Genomic DNA, 20,939 nt, shown 5'->3' with positions numbered 1-20,939 from the left:
TAGCCTTCATCTAATGATTAATTAGAAAATCTCTTTCTCTCTAATGCCTGTTTATTTTTTGGTTTGGTAAAATCCAATTTTTCAAATTGGAATTAATGCTCATAAAATGCCACCTTCACCTCCCTGAAACTGAAATAACTTAATAGGGTTCTGACTTAAATGTCTCTGCCACAGATTACCCACTGTAATTCTGGACGACAACTAAACAGCAGGTGCAAAGGACTGCTCAGTTAAACCATAGCAAAATTCAGACTATATCCACTGTGTGATTATAGTGTTATTTAGATGGGGTAAACTAAAGAGCATCAGGTGAAATCAAAGGTGATACAACAGAAATTGCCTGGTTGTATTCAACACAAACTCCAAGACCTGAAGGTGTGAGGGGACAAATGAAACTGAAAATTAGTCAGAGAAAGACAGTTCACAGTAACATCATAATGTCCATAAAAGCAAACTGTTATATGGAATAGTGTCTTTAAGGGAGATGGATAACAAACTAAACTAGCCAGCTTCATTTGAATGAAAATGCAAATACTTTTCTCCTGGCCATTTCTTGTGGGTGGCACCATAGTAGCGGACATAATCAGTGCCTGCATTACAGGACCTGGTGTGTGCACAGAAAATGAAGGGTGTTCTGGTGAGAGACCTGTAGCTGTAGAAAGAGAAAAAATTCTGCATTCATATTATCAGCCTTTACATGTTTTCATAGTCTAACCAATAAAGAAATGTATAAAATGAGCATGGGCTTGATATTGAGGACTTCTTTCCTCTGTCTGCTTCCCAGTAACGTGAAATACTGGGAACAGGGTGTAAGTTTGAAAAGCTGTGTCAATACCATGCCAAAGATTTCATTACCCCTTCTGGATTGATGTCTGTTCCTGTAAGCAGCTGATGCCGCAAGAACAACAGGACCAGGCAGCCCTCTTTAAAGAAACATCTGGTGAAAAGAAATTCCAAGTTTTAATCACGTGTCCTTCTAATATCCCATCGTGTGACCTAGGGGTCTTGGGTGTGTAGGTTTTGGCCCATCCAGGTGCCCCGGGCATGGCTGGAGCCCCAGGCCAAGAACTACTGACCCTTTTCCTAACAATGGGCACAGGAACCTGTGGCTCGGCACGAGATCGGCTGGAGACGATGACACACAGCCTCCGACTTCGAAGGCTGGACTTGATGATGTTGGAAGTCTATTCCATCCTGAATGGGTCTATAATTCTGACTTGGCTGTAAAAGCCTATAGTTTCCTTTGTTCGGGGTCCTTACACGGAGGCAGCAGTTCATTCTTTGTTGTTTGGTTATTGCATCGCGATTAGATTATTTTAAGGATTTGGTCGTCGGAGCCTCCGCTATGGGAGAGCTAGTGTGAGTGTGAGGGGCTGTGCAGCTGCCGAGGGGCCTCGGCTCCAGCTCAGATGGTGCGGGTCTGGATGGTCGGGCAGGGAAGCTTCCCCAGGAGCAGCTGCGTGCCGAGCCCGGCTGCAAGAGAACGCCCACTCCTCCTCACCGCAGCCGCCCGCGGGCGATCAGGGCTCGGGTGAAGAAACACCCGGGGAGGCAGGGCCGGTGCCCCCGGGCGAAGGGCGGCAGGAGCCCGGCCCGGCCCCCGGGGCCGCCTCCGCGATCGATGTATGGGCGCTCGACAGCGGCACAGGCAGCGGCGATGGCGCTGAGCGGGGTGCGGGTGCTGGAGCTCGCCGGGCTGGCGCCCGCGCCGCTCTGCGGGATGATCCTCGCCGACTTCGGGGCGCAGGTGGTGCGAGTGGACCGCCCGTCCCGGTCCGCCGCGGCCCTGGCGCACGGAGACGTGCAGGCCCGCGGGAAGCGCTCCCTGGCGCTGGACCTGAAGCAGCCGCAGGGCGCCGCGGTGCTGAGGCGGCTGTGCGGCGCGGCGGACGTGCTCATCGAGCCCTTCCGCCACGGTGAGGGGCCGCGGCCGCCGGGGAGCCGTGCGGGGCGGCGCCGCGGCCGCGCCAGCCCGCGCGGGAGAGCGGGAGGTTGGAGGGGCAGGGCCGCGGCATGCCGTGCTGACAGGCTCCCGCCTGTCTGTCCTCTGCCATACTGAGTGGGAAGCGGCAGGGAACGGCGCTGGGGGCGCAGGCTTTGTGGCGGACTTGTGCGCTGCAGCCGCCATGTGAAGCCGCGGCGAAAGACGCCGGGAGCGCTCGCACAGGGCCGTGCCCTCGGCCGGGCCCGGGACGAGCAGCAGGATGCCCGAGCCGAGGGCTCACACCGAGCTCGGAGCCCTGGACGAGCAGCAGGATGCCCGAGCCGAGGGCTCACACCGAGCTCGGAGCCCGGGACGAGCAGCAGGATGCCCGAGCCGAGGGGTCACACCGAGCTCGGAGCCCTGGACGAGCAGCAGGATGCCCGAGCCGAGGGGTCACACCGAGCTCGGAGCCCTGGACGAGCAGGAGGGTGTCCGAGTCCAGAGGTCACACCGAGCTTGGGGCACCAAGTCGAGGCCTGCTGCTAACGTTCACGGTTGCTGTGCCAGTCAGAGTTTGAGCTTGCAATTCCTCTGAAGACAGCAGATCTGAGCTATGGTTACATATTTACAAAGCACATATTCCACCGAGAGGAATATTAAGAGTTACATGTGTTAAATAGAGTAGTATGATTACGTTGTACAGTGCTACTGTGATTCAGGATCAAATCCAGGTTATGAACTACAGTCTTCATTTTCAAACATCATGGTTAATTTCAGGAAGTTGCTTTCTACAAACTAATCACTTCCTGCCAGTCTTAAGTCTACTTTATGAAAGCCTTCCTTGTGTTTTTGCAAATATTTTCCTTTTTTAACGTAAGGTTAAAAGTAAGACAAATTCTTTAAATACTCAATTACAGAATTTCTCAGTTTTTCAAAACCATTTTTGAAAGATAACTTTTGGTACATTTTTTAATTACTGTATGCACATTTACTAATTTATAGGCATGCTTAACATCTGGTTTTCAGTAGCAAAATTGATGCCATTTTAAGATCAGTGGACTTTTCAGATTGACCACATTCCCTCTGTTGATAAGCCATACACAGGCACTCACCTGATGGTTATGTCAGTATCTGTGGGTGTTCCTTGAGGGTGCTGTTCTGTTAGAAAAGGTCAGGCTGGGCAGGGCTCTGTGTACACGAATCTAGTTGAAGATGTCTCTGCTCCCAGCAGGGGGTTGGAGTAAGTGACCTTTACAGGTTCCTTCCAACCCAAACCACTCTGTAACAATGCTTCACTGAGGAGCTAGCTGAAATGTTTTGGAGATTTTACAAACGGTTTAGAAATAGGAGACTTTATCAGTTAGACACTGTACATCATGGACAGATAGTGTGTCACAAGTAATTATTTTCCTTTGAAAAATGGATTTATTCTTACCTTAAAATAGTTTTTTTTACTCCCCAGAAACTGAGCAAAAAAACAAAAAAAAAGAAGTTAAATTCCAGTTTTTCCTTGTAGCTGATCATCTGGTTTTTCTTTATGAAATTTTGTTTTCTTTGGTTTTATGGGCACTTGCTGGGTTTTTTTCTCAGTTGGACAGGCAATTTTGTAACTAGATACAAGGTTGTAAGGCCTGTTAAATGAACTAGGCAGTTCTATGACCCGTTGTGAGACTGCTGGAAAACAGTGAGAAGGTGAGGGCCCAAGCTGCAGAACAGTTTCTTGCAAGGCGTGTGTGACCTTACAACAATGACCTTGTGACACCAGAGCGGTTATTTGTCACCCTGTTTCCACTTGTGCATTTGAAAATCATGCATTTTGCCAAATTTCTCTGCTTTCTTGGGAGTAATCACTTGCTGCTGCCCAGTAATTAATACAGTAGAAATGGATCTGAATGAAATTGGTGGTATAGTAAAAATATGGACTAGTTTTGTGAGACAAGCTGGAGTAATAGATTCTGGGGTGGAACAGGCTTTGAAATTATGTTAGTCCTTCAATTCCAAAATATGTGGCCCAGCAGTGCCGGTATAGATCATTGGTTAAAGTCTGACCAAACTGCACTGAACTCGTAAGAAAGTATAATTTATTGCAATTCAAATTTATTCTCTTTAAACCACTGTTTTAGGACTGCAAGATTAACATTTTAGCCTTGATTTCTGTAAATCCATGCTGATTCAACTTACATACCATTGATTCTAAAAGTTCCTTACTCCCTGCATTAAAAAAGAACATGTTTACTTGTGTGTGGTTCTTACAGATCATTTGTGGAATAGTGGCATGGTCCAGTCACATGTGAGTTAAAATACACAGGAACATGAGGTACTGAGAAATTGTGAGGAAAGTATATGCCAGTAAAATACAGATGAAATTTCAAGTGATGTTAATTCGGAAAATGTAAGAGTTTTCTCTTTCTCTTTTTTCCTTGTTTTACCAGCCTTTGGTAGCTTTCTGTCTTGTCCAGTGATGCATGATTTTCTGTCAGTCTTTTGGAGAAGTAAAACAGGAATAAAAGCTGAAAAAAGATCCCTAAAGCCTAATGTCCACTTACTTTATATTAAAAATTTATGCAGCATGTTGGTAATTGATAATGTTTGTGTTGTGACATGGACACTGAAGTAGAATGTGCTACTTCATAAAGTGCAGTTGAGTTCTGCTGTTATATACTCTAACTTTGGGTCATTATGTTTTGAGTATTACTACATGTGAATTTGAATTCCTTGCTTTTGTCTTTTTAAGGTGTCATGGAAAGACTTGGGCTTGGCCCAGAGGTCCTTCTACAGGAGAATCCCAGACTCATCTATGCTAGACTTACTGGCTTTGGCCAGACAGGAAAATATGCCAAGTCTGCGGGTCATGACATCAATTACTTAGCTTTATCAGGTAGGCTGTAAAATTTCCTGTTAAATAAAGTTTCTTCCCCCCCTTTGATCAAGACTCAAGAACTTGTTGAAAGCAGATAGCTCAGAATTTATCTGAGGTGCAGTCTGACAAAACAGCTGATATGAAGTGTCTCTGTCAGTGAAATGGGGCTTTCCTTTCACTATGCTTTTCTCTGATGCTTTCAGTCAGCTCTGGCAATGCTTGTGAGCAGATTTTTTGAGCAAAGAAAAACTAGGCAGCATAAGACAATTGAGATCTTGCACTTTTCTGCTTGTAAATATGTCCCCACTGATACCAGTTGAAAGGAAGTAGGCTTCAAATAAAGTGGAAATGCTACATTTCATTAAGGTGCTGTGGACCTTGTGGTGGCCTATGCTGGTTTAAAGTGGTATGAATTTACAAGTATGCAGTAGCAAACAGGAAAAATATTATGCACCTCAGGTGCAGCCCTTCTATGTATGGCCCTACCTCCTGCTCTTCACACTGCTTTGTCTCTGAGCCTGTGAAGGAGGAGAGAAGGTGGCGCAAAAGTTCTTGGCTTCCCACTGGATAAAGTAGTTCTTGTAGCCCCAGGAAAGTGATGTGGCAGTGGCAATGCAGACCTGGTGATCTGGTATCTCCTACTATGAGGAGTCATAATGTTGTGGAATAAATTCTTTAGAGATGCATTCAGTCTTCCCTCATGTAAAATTTTAGAGAATAGAAAAGATTAAAGAAAAGATGCCTCATTTGAATGACTTTGACTTCATGTTAAGATTATTTCAAAGTATTAAGGTATTTTTATCTGTTAGTAGTGGAGGGAAAGAGTCAATACGGGAACAGCATGGTCCATCCCTACCTTAGTTTGTAGTACTTTCTGGTTTACAAATAGAGTGATTTTTATCTCTGGAGCTAATTTAATCAGTTGTGTTTTGGTTTGTGATATCTTCCTAAAATAACTCTGCTTGAAATTTCACAGATCAATTTTTACTGCCTATTAAAAGGAAGTAAAACAAGGTGTTTGAGAGGTGTCATTCCTCAAAAATGAGATCTCATATTCTGAGTATTTTCCTAATGAGCTTTGGCTTTCTTTAACTAAAAAAATAGATTGTGTTAGGAACTCTTAAGAAGTCAGTATATTAATTTTCTTGTACCTGTGACAACTTTTTAGACTATTAAAAGGAAAGTTTTAGGCAGCAGCAGGGGTTTTATTCCTGCAGTACAGGATTTGGAAACCTTTTATACTGTGCACTCTGTTGCTTGCCTGTAGGAAGTGGATTAGACTATTAGTTAATTAAACAGTGCATCAGAACCATGCAATTCTCAGGAAGTTCTGACCATGTATTCTGCAGGTCTCAGGCCTGAGGCCACAGACACAGGATAGGGCTGGTCACACTGCAGTTTCTTGCTTGCCCAAAGGGAATTGCTATGAGGCAACTACAAAAAGTAAGGTCACAGTAAAGAGGTTGTTGAGGATGGCAGAGAAATGCTAGCAAATTCAAAGCTCTGACTGAAGTAAACTGGCTTAGCCTTTGCTCTAATCCCTTTTGTTTCTGCATAATTGCTGGCATAAACATAGGTTCCTTGCATTTACATAGCATGCAATCAGAGATAACCTCCCTGTGTTAGTCACTTGTTCTTATATGCAACCTTTTTTTTTTTCCAAAGGAAGTTGGAGAGTGAGGATAGGACTGAAGCACAATTGTCAGTGTGAGATCCTTTGTTATGATCATTTCATAATCATTTTTATGAGCACATAAGACTATACATCTGCATTTTTACTTTAAAATATTCAAAGAAGAACACTTTATCAGAGTGGCTTTGAGACACATTCATCGTGCCTTTTATGGGCAAGATTCAATGCATGTACAAAGTACTAATATAAAATTACTGCATGCAGGGTTGGTTTCTTTAATAAAATTTTGTCCCTATATACTCAAAATATCAAAATTTATCTGTGACAGTTTTTTTAATGTCTTTAATTAATCACATCTTCCCTAATGTGACTTCATACATTTTTACTCTTTGTGAATTAAAGAGCCATCCAAGCAGAAATAAAAAACACTAGAAGATTGCTTTATGCCTTACTTATTTGCATAGTTTGAAAATAATGAAACTTTTAATTGTAGAAATGAATGTTTATAATTAATTTTATGCTTATCTTTGCTTTGTTTTCTCTTTTGTCAGGTGTGCTGTCAAAACTGGGTAGAAAGAATGAAAATCCTTATGCACCTGTAAACCTTCTGGCTGATTTTGCTGGTGGAGGTGTCATGTGTGCACTGGGCATTGTTATAGCCCTCTTTGAACGTGCCAGATCTGGCAGAGGGCAGGTCATTGATGCAAGTATGGTAAGCTTGTTCTCAAGGAACTTGTGGTTTCTTAGGTTTTCTTAGGTGTTCTCCTACTCTAAATCCGGGAAAGGGAGGAGATTGTAAGGTTTAAAATTGAGAATTTGGGAAAGGGAAAGTGAGCAATCTCATAAAATGGCTATTCCATGCAAGCAATTTTCATGAATCACTGCTGGCATAACATCCTTATGTCATGGAATACATACTACAGCCTCTTCCCTCTCCCTGCTTTTGCCTGTCTGCCTTCTTCACAAAGTATTAGCTCTAGGTATTTGATGAATAAGTGTGGTGTATGGAGATAGGGTGTATAATAAAATTGGCTTACTGTATAACAGCAAAAATTACAGGACTCTTGCAATAAAAATTGCATTAGCTTTATTCAAGATACATCGTCTGATGATTTTGTGACAGATCATATGTTAGTTAGAAACCCTGTTCCCTGGGATAGTTACACTGTCTATGTATCATTGCCAAGAAGTCAATTTCAAACAAATAAATGAAAGGCTAAATTAGCTTAATAATGGATATGTTTCCACTGGAAGGCCACCTACTTACACACAGAGGAAAATGAAAAACTTAACAAGTGGAGTTCTACAGATGTTTGTTGGGTCTTTTTTCTGTTTTCTGCAATAAGTTGAATGACAGATGAGCTATTGTGTTTAGTAAATTTACAGATAATACACATATGTGAAGGACTACAAGTATGATGGACTTGGAATAGAATTAAAAATGACCTTTTCAGATTGGAGCAATGACCTGAAAGAACTGAATGCCATTCATGGACATTGCTGCTTTGTGGTCCTTTGTAGGCAATTTGTTGCACAAATGCAGTAAGAGAACAATTGGCTAAAGTACAATCCTGGGAGTTTGTAATAGTCACAAGCTGAACATGAGTCAACAATATCACACTGTTACAAAACACATACATACTGTTAGGATGTATAAACAGGAAATAGAGCCATCAACGTTTCTGAAGCAATTATTCTAACCTATTCAATGTTTAAGAAGTCTCAGGAAAATAACATTTCAGACACTGACCATCATCTTTAAAAGTTGCTAATTTGAGGAAGCCCAAGTAGCACAACAAAAATTATGACTCTAAAAACATGACCTTAAAGAAGAATTGAAAGAGATTGTGTATTTGTGAAAGAAGAACTGTTGAGAATTGTGACAAGTCTTCAAATACTGAAAAAGATACTTCTTGTAGTTTGTAGTATTACCAAAGTTTCCTTATCACAATTCAGCAAATTAAAGGAATTTGTTAGAAGAGGAATCAGTTAAGTCTGCTAATGTTCTAATGAAATTTGTAGCTCATTTGGAGTAGAATGTATTGTGGGGCTTTTTTAAGTCCTTAAAATTGTGTCTTCCAATTTTTTCTTGTTTCATCATAATTGTGGAATTCACAGTTTCCTGCTGATGTGCCTGGTGACCTGTGAAATGGACGGAATATTGTCCAGTATCACAGGATGTACTTTACCGAGCATTTGGTCATATTCCTTGTGTCTTGAATTGACTTTCAGTGACACAATTGATTAAAATCATGCATGCATCATCAGCTGTAAAATCTGCAATAAATTGACTGGTGCATGAGCCTGTTTTTACACCTAAGTTTTATTTTTTTTGTGGAAGAAATTGTTTTAAAAATCACAACACTGCAGCATTTCAGCTGATTTGTTTTAACACTATTTTTGTTTAAGAGACCCTTTACTTAAGCTGTTGTACAGTTTACTAGGTAGTCTGAATATGTTAAAGACTCAGACATGTGGTAGAATTTTCTACAGTAAAAACTGCACTGCGCGAAAAGTTGACAATGGGTCCTGCATTTCATCTGCCTGTCTCGGAAGAATTAAGTGCCTGAATTGATTCCTGCTGGTTGCTGTCCCTTTCTCATTGATCTTATAGGGATCATGGCTATCTTACAGGAAGCCAGATAGTTGCCACGTGGAGTGGACACTGGGATGTGGCACAGTAGGCACAATTGTACCTCTGCATTCTTGCACCACACTGGAACAGAGGCATGTGAGTCAGGGCCACAGTTTGGGTTCACTAGAGTTTCAGCCACAGAGCCTTCTGATAATGGTAGGCATCTGACTGAGCATAACTCACTCTTTGTGAAAAGACAGCCATGGGAAAGCATGCTGGTAGTAATAGATTGCATAATAGTCTCATGGCAGGAGCACTTAGCAGTGCAACAGAAGACTGAGGTTCCAGGGTTTCCTCAGCCTAGAAGTGCTCAAAACCAAAACTCCCACATCCTAGAAGCCTTCTTCAGTCACAAGGATAGTTTAGGTCGGTGTGGATTCATTCCAACTTTTGTTTGAGCTGTTTTCAGTCTGTGGAAAGAACAGAAGACTTGTGGAGCAGACAGGTCACCCATTAGGGTGATGCCTCTGGATTCTTGTGCCTGCTTCAGAGACTGGAGATGTTCTTAACATGAGGGAGACATGAAAAACATACCACTTATTATAATAATTCTGTAATTAGACTTAAGTGAAGTCACTCCATGTTATCCTTTTCATGTTGTAAAAGAAGGTGACCACATTAGTGAGTGTGTGGTGTTATTTTTACATGCCTTTGGAGGTCTGGTGCAGATGTTAAGACGCTTTTTTTATTTGTCTCTGAATTGTGGTGGGCCTCAGGCAGAACCTAGCTCTCCAGTTGCCCATTTCTAAAGTCCCTATACCAGTCAAAAACAGATCTACTGTTTTATTTTAAATGTTTCCTGGGTAAGTAGCACATAGGTTGTACAGCTGCTGACTAAGAGTTTTGTCAGGACCAAAATATAATTTTTCTGTTAGGTCTTATTCTGATATTTCCCCCATCTTTTATTATCCTTGCTTTCAGTGCTTTTTGTGTAATACTACTTTTTGTTAATATGAGCAGTGCAAGATCAGGTCATTAGTAAAACATAATTTACTTGCAATAATTTTGTAGCTATGTAGATGAAGGTATACAGTATTTTCTCATATGAAAGTACTTTAATTGACTTTAACATGCAACAGCGAGGACAGAAGTATTCCTGTCCTTGAAGCAGTACTAGAGCAGAGCCCAAGTAACACACATTAAATGAAGAAGCCCTCTTGACCACACATTTTAGCAATTTGCATGTTTTAAATTTTTGCATAGGAAGGTATAAACTAATAGATCTTTCTACACGAAAATTTAGTAGCCTTTTTTTTTGGTACAGTGTCTATTCTTTTCTCTATAGACAATATTAGGTTAGTTTAATGCAGCTGAAATTACATGAATCAAGTGATACTCAGAATAATACAGCTCAGGTTTTAATCTGTTCTACTGGAATGTTTCTGGCCATACACTATTAATTGGCTTATCTTTGTTTACAGTACTTTCAATACAGTTGAAAGAAAATGAATTGTGCTGATGAGCAAAACTGTAGGATGTGATTTTTCTTGAAAGACTGGCCCAAACTTGTTAATTATTGAAAAGCTGAACAGACTGTATTTTCATCTAGGTGTACTGCACAAAGACAAAATTTTGAGGAACAATTTGCAATGGGATTACTCATGCTTTCTAGCACTGTATTCATCAGACTCTTGTCTATGTAGAGATTCCTTTGATATGTGTGTGTAGCTGCCACTGATGACAGTTTTTGTTTTAACTTAGGGTTGGAAATTTTATTTCCTTCAAATTTCTGCTAAAAATACTACTCTTCCTACAATCAGTGTATAGATAAAATTTTGGTATTTATGAGACTGGCACAAATACTTTGTTTTCCAGAGGTTTAGAAGGTGTTGATGGCTGTCTGATGTAATGTTGTCTAGAGCTAAGAAGCTTGTCCCATCACTTGTAATTACTCGCTCATTGTGAACTTGCTAAATGAGGCAGTTTTGTTCATTGAAAGTGTGTTGTCCATCTGAAGCTGCCTGACTACATTTATGCTCTTTCTTACTCTCTGTTTCTAGATTATTTCACATATACAGTGTAAACAGTAATTGAAAATTTTAAGAAATGGAACTTCTTAACAGAGATTCTGTCATTAAAAATCTTTGCAAAGGGCAGAATTGAAAATAGCTTTTTTTTTTTGTTTGTTTTATACAGAATTTAAATAACATGCCAACTAATTTACTGGAGCCTTTATTTTTTTTTTCTCTAAATCTTCAAGGTAGAAGGAGTAGCATACCTAAGTTCTTTCCTGTGGAAGTCACAAAATTTGGGACTTTGGAGCCAGCCTCGCGGTGAAAATCTGCTAGATAGCGGTGCACCTTTTTATGAAATTTACAGGACCTCTGATGGAAAATTCATGGCTGTTGGTGCCATTGAGCCTAAATTTTATAACCAGTTAATAAAAGGTGAGTAGGTTGGAGCAATTGTTTCATAGCAGCAAAGCATGATTGAGTGAATTCTTCCACAGCTGGTTTTGATTCATGATGTATAGTTTACAGAATCACTAGTTGGAAGAGAGCTTCAAGATCATTGAGTTCAGCCTATGCCCTACGCCTCAACTATCCATGGCACCAAGTGCCACATCCAGTCTTTTTTTAAACACATCCAGGGATGGTGACTCCACCACCTCCCCAGGCAGACCATTCCAGTACTTTATCATTCTTTCAGTAAAAAACTTCCTCCTAAAACATGGGAAATGTGATTTCTTTGTAAAAGTCAAACACTTCCTGAAGCTAGTTGGGTAGTTGTGCAGAAGTTTAATTGAATTTCTTTTTCCAGCCATTAATTTATTTCCTTTTCACCCCCAGCAACTACACTTAAATTTCAAGTTTTCGTTTGGAGTTACTGTAATGGTAGTTTGTGATGTCACTGAAGCACTAAACAACTTTTTCTGCAAATCACTTTTTTCAAATGATTATTTACTTTAAAAAGAACTAATTCTTTGCAATTGCAAATAGAATTTCAATCAATTTCTATTATTTGTACTATAATTAAAAATAAAACGTATTTAAATTGTTTCAGAAAGGAATATTCACTGGAAGTAGTTCGTAGTATGACAGAAAAAATTCTTATGGAAGCAAATTCTGCTTAAAGAATTAATTTCCACCACAATTTCAGACTGCTTTTAGTGTCTAGCTGTGGATATAATATTTATATTTGACTAAGACTCTTTAAATATGACCATAAATCATGATTTATCTCTTCAAGAAATTAGAATGGGTTATGTATTATATTTATCTATGAAATGACAACAAATGTGCATCTTTACTTCTGAACTCATTATGTGCTTCAACCCTTTTATTACATGGACTCTTAGCTTCTTAGTGGTTATTTTAATCTCTTTTTCTGTTGTGCTTCTCTGGTAGATTGCTATGCTTTCCATACAGAATTTATGAAAATATAAAAAATTCATGAAAGAATTTAGTATTTATTCTTTCTTTGTTGCACAGAATATGAAGGCTATAAGAAGTTGTCAATTTAGTTTTAGCTTTGGTTGATGAGTTCAAGGAATGCCAACAAAGGATTCCTAAAGTCAATGTGTGAACCACATTTATGCATACATGTGGCCAGTCTTCACTCTGTGAGTGTGTCAGGGGAGTAGTTCCTTATTCTTGCACAGTCTCCCACTCATTATTCCTTGAATTGTAGCATTCTTTGAATAGTATCCATGCTACAATTTTTACTGGTTTTGCCTGGGATACAGCTGAATTTCTTTGCAGTAGCTTGCATGGGGCTGTGATTTGGGTTTGTGCTGGAAGCAGTGCTGTTACACAGGGATGTTTCAGTAACATGAGCAGCTCTTGCACAGCATTGAGGACTTTTCTCCTCCTCACCCCACTGCACCACTGAGAGGCCTGGGGGTGCACAAGAAATGGGAAGGGATCACAGCCAGGACAACGGACCCCTACTGAGCACAGGGACATTCTGTACCATAGGACATGGTGCTCAGCAACAAAACTGGAGGGGAGGTTGGTGCGTGGTCACTGCTCAGGGACAGGCTGGGCATTGGGCAATTGAGGGTGAGCAGTTGTTCTCATCTGCAGCTCTTGTATTTCTTGTGTTACGAGGTTGTAAGGTGGAATATGCCTTGGATGCACAGGATCCCAAAGAGAGCTTGTTCTTTATGCTTTTGGCTTTGTTCTCTTGCAGCCTGCGGTGCTCCCCAGGTTCTTGCATAGCTGTAGATATGAATGACTGCTTCTCTTGTAGCTTAAAAAAGTCCATGCAATTGTGTAATATCTAAACTGAGACATGCTGCTATGTGAAATACATGAGGAAGACTCCTGGAGTGGCTCAGGGACATGTCCAGCCTTATGTTAGACAGATCAGATGTCAAGTTTGGAAATGTCACTTTCTTGACTGAAGAGGATGGTGCTTTTTTGTCTCTAATTGTCCTGAGAATAACCTGTTTGTAAACTCAATTTGTAAGCAACTTGATCTTGAAAAAGAAAGTGTAGTTGATTGTTCCATCATTGATTATTTGCAGTTCTTTGAAATGTTTTTCTCATTCCATCCCCAAGAGATTTTCTTGCTTGCATAGTAGCTGAAGAACAACAGTAAATATCTATATCAAAGTAAAAAACTGTATCAAAGTGAAATTCAAGCCCTTGCCGTGGGAGTTAGGTAATTTGGAATTCCAATAAATATCTTCAGGGAGAACGCTTGTATTAAGTACAAAGCAAATGAGAAAAAAATAAGGCTGCATACTCAGATACCCATATGTTTGGCTTCAGTTATCTAACACTGGCTTGCAGTATTCATGGCCTGCAGTATTTTGTTCTTTGGAGACTGAGTTGAATCACTTAAGCTACAGGACTGGGATAGAATCTGTACTTTTTCAAAAAGCACCAAAATTCTGCAATGGAGTATGGTTCTGTTTGTGACTCTTCCTCTGTGAACTTTTTCTGGACAGTCCTAATTTCTTTTATTGATCATTGTTACCGGGCAAGACTTGTGCTTTTCTCTCTCAGCCAGGTTATCTAGAGATAAGCCTGTGATGGATGAAACCAGTGGCCAGGTGGTATAACGGTGGTTGTGGTGATGGTGTCTGTCTTCTTTAGATGACTCTCTACTGAGGAAAATGCTAAAATTCTGCTTTTCTTTTAGTTGTTTCTCAGAAATTTAGAGGTTAAAGCTAGAGCAACTGTGAATTCTTCTGCTTATGTTGGGACACCCACACTGGACAACTTTATTTTCATGTTTGGAAGCACTCCTTATGTTTACAGTGCAGAGAAGTTGCTTGATTTTAACAGCTGAGGTTTCAAAAACAGTTATTCCAGCAATAAAGAGCTAGTATGTATCCACTTGTAAGTAGACAATGACTGCAGTCATTGTTGCATGTTTCAGTCTGTTTCTGCCATATTTTAAAAATCTAACATATATGCTGCAGTCTTTGGGGAAATTTTGCTTTTTGCCTGTAATTGTACCGCTATCTTTGCTTGTTTACACTCATTCAATTTCCTTTGTTTATTTTGTGAAAATGTGTTGTTTAAAGTAAATTACAAAATTCAAGATTGTCTCACAATATTGAATTTAAAGTAACTGCTCTTTTGTTATTTTGTTTGAGATGCATATCTTGATCTGTTCAGATTTTCATATAGGAAGTACTTATTCCTTTCAGCACTTAGGGTTTCAATCTTTCTGAAGCAATAGTGCACTAAATTAGAACAGCAGATCCTTCTTGTGACTGAGGGATTATTTCCTTTCTGGGATACTTATTACAGAAATTAAATTCAGAATTTAAACTTTTGAGTATTATGGGGAAGAAAAAAATGCCTTTGAGAATTGTATTGCTCTTTCACAAATCTGAGGATCTTTGACTTAGGCTGAATCCTCTGTTTCAGGCATTAATTCCAGCTTTGAAGTGGGTTTAAAATGCTATGTTCCAGTTGCAATTTCCATACTTTCATTTCATGATTTTTCTCCATATTTCTGGTCAGTTCTGCTGGTGAACAATTTGGTGCTGTTCCAGATGAAATATATTAAAAAACCACTGGATGTCTCTATGTCCATACTCAGAGGGTAGATTAGTTTTGCCACTCCACAGAATGAGAGTACAAGGATATGGGTGTTGCAGATGTCAGTTGCAGATTTAAGGACTGCAGAATTGAGAAAGGAGTGTGATGTCTCTGAATTATTTGTCTCTGCTCACAGAATTCTGCTTAGCCAAAGCAGAACTGATTTCCTTTTTGTTCACTTCAGTGTTTTCCTGCAGAGTTCCTGGAAGAACCCAGTGCTGGACCTAAATGCAGTTAATGACATGGTGAGGAAAGTTCTTAAGGAGGCTGCAGAGGGAAACTAAATTACCGAAAATAAAGCATATTAGTTTGGGAATATTCTTGGCTTTGTAGATTGTGCTCAGCAGGGACAATTGCCAGAAATTGCCAGAAATTTATTAATTAAATAAACTTCAAAAAGGCTTTATGAGAAATTGAAGCTATGTAAAATAGATGGAGTAGAGAAGTATTTTGGGCTCACTATTGACTATTTACTATTAACAGACAAGCTGTAGTCCATTTTCCAGTATTAATTTTATTACTACAAAAATCAGACAATAAATAGCTAAAATACCTTGGCATCTTATGAAAAATATGATGGAATAAACATATGCTGCTAATGTTAAGCCTTAATCTTTTGACAGAAAGAGACAGAATGTCTTTCTGACCTGTGAATTGCTTCTGCAAAGTTTGTTCTGTTTTTTAGAAATAGGTGCTTAGTCTTGCTGCAGCCAGGCTACCAGGGGTGTGAAGAGCACAGTAAATACTGTGGAGCAGGTGAGAGTAAAGGTTTAATTCTGAGTTATATGGTGTAAAGTTACACAAGGTGAACTTCGTGTCCACTTACATTGATATGGAAAGCACTGACAGTCACTGAAGTATTGAACTTTAGTTCCTACTCCACAGGACCCCTTTTACTTCAGTACTCCTGCATTGTATTATTTCTGTTTAAAAAAGAAGGAAAAAGTTCAGAAGCAATTAAAAACTTAGTTTGCATCATTATGAAGGATTTCCACGAGACTTTCCATTTTGTGATTGTTAAGTATTGTGTACTGTATTTAAAATCTGCTGATATACTGAATGCAGTACCACATTGTTATTGAGACATGCAACATGGGCAAACAGTTTCCCTGTTATGTTTTAGACTCAGTTATACATAATGTTATGTTTTATTTTAATGTATTTATTTTGATAAGCCTTAAACATTGTACATATACTGTAGAGGGCCAGCCTCCTGCTGGTTCAAAACATTTGCAATTGTGGTAATTGAGTATGTCAGCTCGGAGTACAGCTATGGATACATTTGCAATGAGGCCTGGTAGTACTGTGGGCCTGATCAGCTGTCACTTCCTAAAAAAAAACGTAAGTTTCAGAAAGGTTGATCAGAGAAAAAACTTTACATTGTTACTTTAATGAAAATTCACTACTCTCTTCTGAAATATGGGATATTCTGGAATTCAATTGCCTTTCACAGTGAGAGCAAATTTTATTTAGTCAGAAAAAGAACAATGGCCTTCACCTTGCAGCTGTTGTTTAGCCCAAAATTAAGGTTTCCCTTAATTGATGATTAAGATGATTTTATTCAGTCATGTTATGACAACATAATTTCAGAATTACTCTGCTACAACCATACATTTTTGAAAAGAAAATTAGCAAGTTAAACCAAGAAAATCTTGAACAAAACTCTCCTTTTAAAATAGCATGACTGAAATAATATAAAAACCTGTTTTAATTTCTGACATAGCAAAGCAGCTTCACTGATTTATTTGACGTATTTTGGTGGTTTATTTCTCTTGAAATTGGTGCCTGATCTTACTAAGATCGACTAAGAAGTTCTGTACAAATAGGGATTTCAGTTTGCTCCATCAATAAATGATGTGGGGATATATATCGATAAAGCTATAACATTTGAAGGCTATTTAAAGTTACATCATTATAGGGAGACAGTATTTCACTTTTCAAAAATAATTTTAAAGCAGTACTAAAGTATGTTGACTGGGCTTTTCCATACAAAAACTCCTAGATTAAAATTTAAACAAAAAGACTTGGAACTAAGTCGTTATTGCTTTATAAGATATTCTGTGTAAAAGATACTTTGCTGTTCATTATACTGGGTGAAGTCTGCGCTCCTGTGGTATCCCAGACAATTATGTGCCATGTAATAGTTTCCTTGTTGAGTCAGTCACTCCTGCTCGGATACTGCTCATCTGCACCACAAATGGTGAGCACAAGCTGGAAAATGACAAGTTGTAGTGCTTAAATGCTCTCAGTTCATCCTGTTTAAAGCTGAAGTCTTCAGTAGTAAGCAGAAAATGAGCATGTAATATTAAATTCCAGGTTCTGCTTATTGTTCCAGTTTGCCAGAGAATGTGCAGTGAGGCTCAGCCAACTTCCCATCTGCCACAATCATCAAAAATAATTGTGTAATGGGATAATGGTAGAGTTCTGCTCATGTTGGACTGGCTGATAGAAGCCAAACCATAGTTAATAAGAACATGAGTACTGTGAAACAGAGCTTCCACTTGTCAAGATTCCATGCTTTGAGGCAGAAGTTCAGGTAGTGAGTATTTACTTTTCTTTTGTGGAAGGTAAATATGCCTCACCTGATAGTTCATAAGTAAACTATACTGCACAGTTTGTCACTAGTGGAAGACTTTGAAAATCAATAATAAAATTAATTTTGAAAATACTGCTAGCTTTTATCTGATCATGATGTTCAACCAGTGTGAGTTATCTTCAGCTGATCTCATTATAAGATGACATGAATGGTTATGGATACAAGACTATAAGTTCAGTGATTTAAGGTGCACATGGCTTGATAAAACCATAAGGACTGATCATTTGTAGTATAATTTATTGTGGTATCCAGAGGCATTTCTAATAAGATGTGAGAATATTTATTTTGTCTTTGACTGTGATGAATTTCTTCTGAGAGTGAACAACCGCAAGGCTGTGTTTCTGAGTCTGGAGACTGGCAATTTCTCTGTGTTTTACTTTGAAGTGCCAAAGTACCATTTCAAAGCATGTATTCATTTTCAAAACTATGTTTAATAATCTTGTGATCAACAGTGAAGTTCTTAAATACTGTCTTAAACTGGGGTGGGGGGGTGGGGGGGAAGGGCACTGTGGGCCCCAAGAAGTGCATATTGTACAGATTATGAATGGAAAGAATTTAGGGAGCAGAAGAAAAGGAATTATCTCCCTTTCTTCTCCTCATATGTTTAAACAGCAATATGTCTACCTCACTCAGTGGTAAGGAAGCCATAGAAAGACAAGATATTTTAGGTGTTTTCTGCCTTATAGCTAAAGACAAGAGGAGGTATGTGTAAATTCTGTCTGCCAACCGCCCTCTATTACCCAAGCCTGTAACAGTTGTTAGTCTAATTATCATTCTAATACCAGATAACCAAAGATATAAAAAAGTATGCTCAAAATTCAATTTTGCAGAGCTCTACATTGCCTTTTACAGGGAACCGCTGTTTTCTAAGAAGCTCTTTTTTTTTTTTTGTTACTTATGAAGCATTATGATGATAGTTGTTTTCTAGTCTTTCTAATTTCTCAAATTAGCTTCTCTTGTATCCCTGCATTTTCTGAATTTTTCCTGCTGTGTTCATGCTCTTGAATTTCAAAATGTGACTGTTTGAACAGCCTTCAGTAGATCACTTCTGATTTCTATTTGGTATTATATATTCTGCTTATAACTCTGTACTATCTCATTTTGAAACTGTAGATCAATTGCTTTTTCTCTTACTTGTTTTTTGCCTCCTTTTTGAGATAATCTCTGCAATAAGTGATAAAAATTCTTGCATCTCCTTGAAGTAGCAGAATGAAAGAGCAGAGATTGCAGAGAGCAGAAATGGATATTGGAAACTGTTTTGGCAGCACAGAAGAGATGTAAGCTCCCCAGTGAGAAGGGTTGTGATGCTTAGTTCAGGGATAGACCTATGACTTGTCTAGTTCAGGAAATTGTTATTACAAGGCCTTGTGTGCACATGCTTTGCTCTGGTGTCTCAGAAGGGATATGCTTAGTGCATGCCTGGGCGGTCCTTGCAACTGAGATGGAAAGCAAGGTTATTGAGCAGTTAGTGAGTGAAAGGGCTGAGGGAATTGGAACCTGCAAAGCTTGCTAGAGCAGAGGGAGCAGGAGATACTACTGGAGCCTCTGGACAGTGGAGTGAAGAAGCAGGTCACTGCCTGCAGGCACCTGCATCTGAGCTGCCACATGCGGATCGAGCTGGGCACATCCATCCACACCATCTTCTCATCTGGGGATAGAAATAGCCCCATCATGTTGAACTTCAAACACTGTAGCTTGCTGAATGTCCCGCTCTGGCAGATGTGCTGGCTCCTGAGAGATAAGTGTATTGCTGTAGTCCAGTATCGGCAATGATGCCAGACATGGGGAGACTCTGAGAGATGGTCAGAAGAATCCAAATTTATTGTGGACTACATATGCTTATATACTATTCTAGGAGGGCTAGTAATGTTTTACTACAATGATTGGGTTAATCTTCACATAGACATTTTACAACATCTCTTGCTTGCAGACCTTGATGTGATTTTATTTTCTGGTAAGTCAATCTGATTTAATCTTCAGCTAGTCTTGATTTAATCCTTGAAGTTCTGTTTGATCTTGCCAAGGCATCCTGATTATCAATTCTCTTATGCTAACCAGGTCCAAAGTCTGTCATCTGTCTTGTGTGTCCCAATAGTCCAGGATCCATTCAGCAGATTTCTGTGTTGCTACTGCCAGGTAGAGAATATGATACCTATTATACAAGCGTTTCTCAGGACATTATTACCTCGAGACAGCTGCTGCTTCTGTGAAGTGTTCATACAAATGAGAGTTTATTATAGGTGTGTACTTAAAAAGCAGTAGCTGATGCAGTTTAGTCTAATTGCAAGTATCATAGAACATTTTATTCCTCTGCTCTCTGCCCTGCACAGATACCCAAATAAAGTTCAAAGTGACTTTAGTATTGCCTGCAAAATATTATCTTCTTGAGGAATGTACTTAGTTGCGGGAAGCACTTAGTAAATTATTGATGCTGTACTATAGTTAAACTTTTCTTTTTTCCTCTCAGGTCTTGGGCTAAATTTAGATGAACTCCCTTCTCAGATGAGTTTCTTCCACTGGCCTGAAATGAAGAAAAAATTTGCATCCGTATTTGCACAGAAGACACAAGCTGAGTGGTGCAGCATATTTGATAGCACTGATGCCTGTGTGACCCCTGTTTTATCCTTCGAGGATGCTGCCTCACATCAACATAACAAAGAAAGAAATTCTTTTATCAAAAATGATGAGGAAGAGATAAGTCCTAGACCTGCTCCTGTTCTATCAAGGACTCCTGCTGTTCCATCCTGTAAAAGAGATCCTTTTATAGGAGAGCACACAGAAGAGATACTTCTAGAATATGGGTTTACTAAGCAAGAGATTGATAAACTTAATACTGATAAAGCAATAGAACTGAAGGAACTAAAAGCTAATTTATAATCTCTGACTGTGCATATCAGATAAATTTCAGGCTGATACTGTAAGCTTTTATGCTTTAAAATTAAACTACATGACAAATAACTGTTGGCATAATACTGATTTTAAATTATTTATATTTTTAAAATTATTGACATTTTAAATTTAAGTTGAAAACAGTAAGACTGATCTGTTTCCTAGAATGATACTGCAGTTGTGTTCTGAATATCTACATACCTTACTTGTTAAGCAACCTGTAAACTCTCAGAATTTTGTTTAAATATTATATCCTTTGGTTTGATTCTTTTAATTCTTGGTTATACAATTGATTTGTAATATATGTTGCAATTACTTGAAAGTAATTATTTTAATAAAATATAGTTATATTATTCTGAAATGAGTGATTATGCTGTTTATTAATGAATTAGAAGGGATTTTC

At 39.2% G+C, this 20,939-nt stretch overlaps 1 protein-coding gene across 1 annotated transcript; it reads left to right on the top strand.

The window, feature by feature from the left end:
• Positions 1-1,384: 1,384 nt before the first annotated feature.
• Positions 1,385-20,897, top strand: AMACR (alpha-methylacyl-CoA racemase). The gene is made up of 5 exons (XM_021554650.3): positions 1,385-1,916; positions 4,659-4,802; positions 6,969-7,129; positions 11,253-11,439; positions 20,115-20,897. Exons 1-5 carry the CDS (start codon positions 1,622-1,624, stop codon positions 20,522-20,524), a joined length of 1,197 nt encoding a protein of 398 aa, XP_021410325.1. The 5' UTR covers positions 1,385-1,621; the 3' UTR covers positions 20,525-20,897.
• The last annotated feature ends 42 nt before the right edge of the window (positions 20,898-20,939 follow it).

This window comes from Lonchura striata, chromosome Z (genome assembly GCF_050655825.1).
Source record: "Lonchura striata isolate lonStrDom1 chromosome Z, ASM5065582v1, whole genome shotgun sequence".
NCBI classification, from domain to species: domain Eukaryota; kingdom Metazoa; phylum Chordata; class Aves; order Passeriformes; family Estrildidae; genus Lonchura; species Lonchura striata.
This window is presented reverse-complemented; position numbering and strand designations above follow the sequence as displayed.

Bases quoted from the DNA above. Each gene is read 5' to 3' on its own strand.
- AMACR (XM_021554650.3), top strand. From the start codon at position 1,622: ATGTATGGGCGCTCGACAGCGGCACAGGCAGCGGCGATGGCGCTGAGC. The intron at 1,917-4,658 runs GTGAGGGGCCGC...TGTCTTTTTAAG, and splicing joins CATCGAGCCCTTCCGCCACG to GTGTCATGGAAAGACTTGGG. The intron at 7,130-11,252 runs GTAAGCTTGTTC...TAAATCTTCAAG, and splicing joins AGGTCATTGATGCAAGTATG to GTAGAAGGAGTAGCATACCT.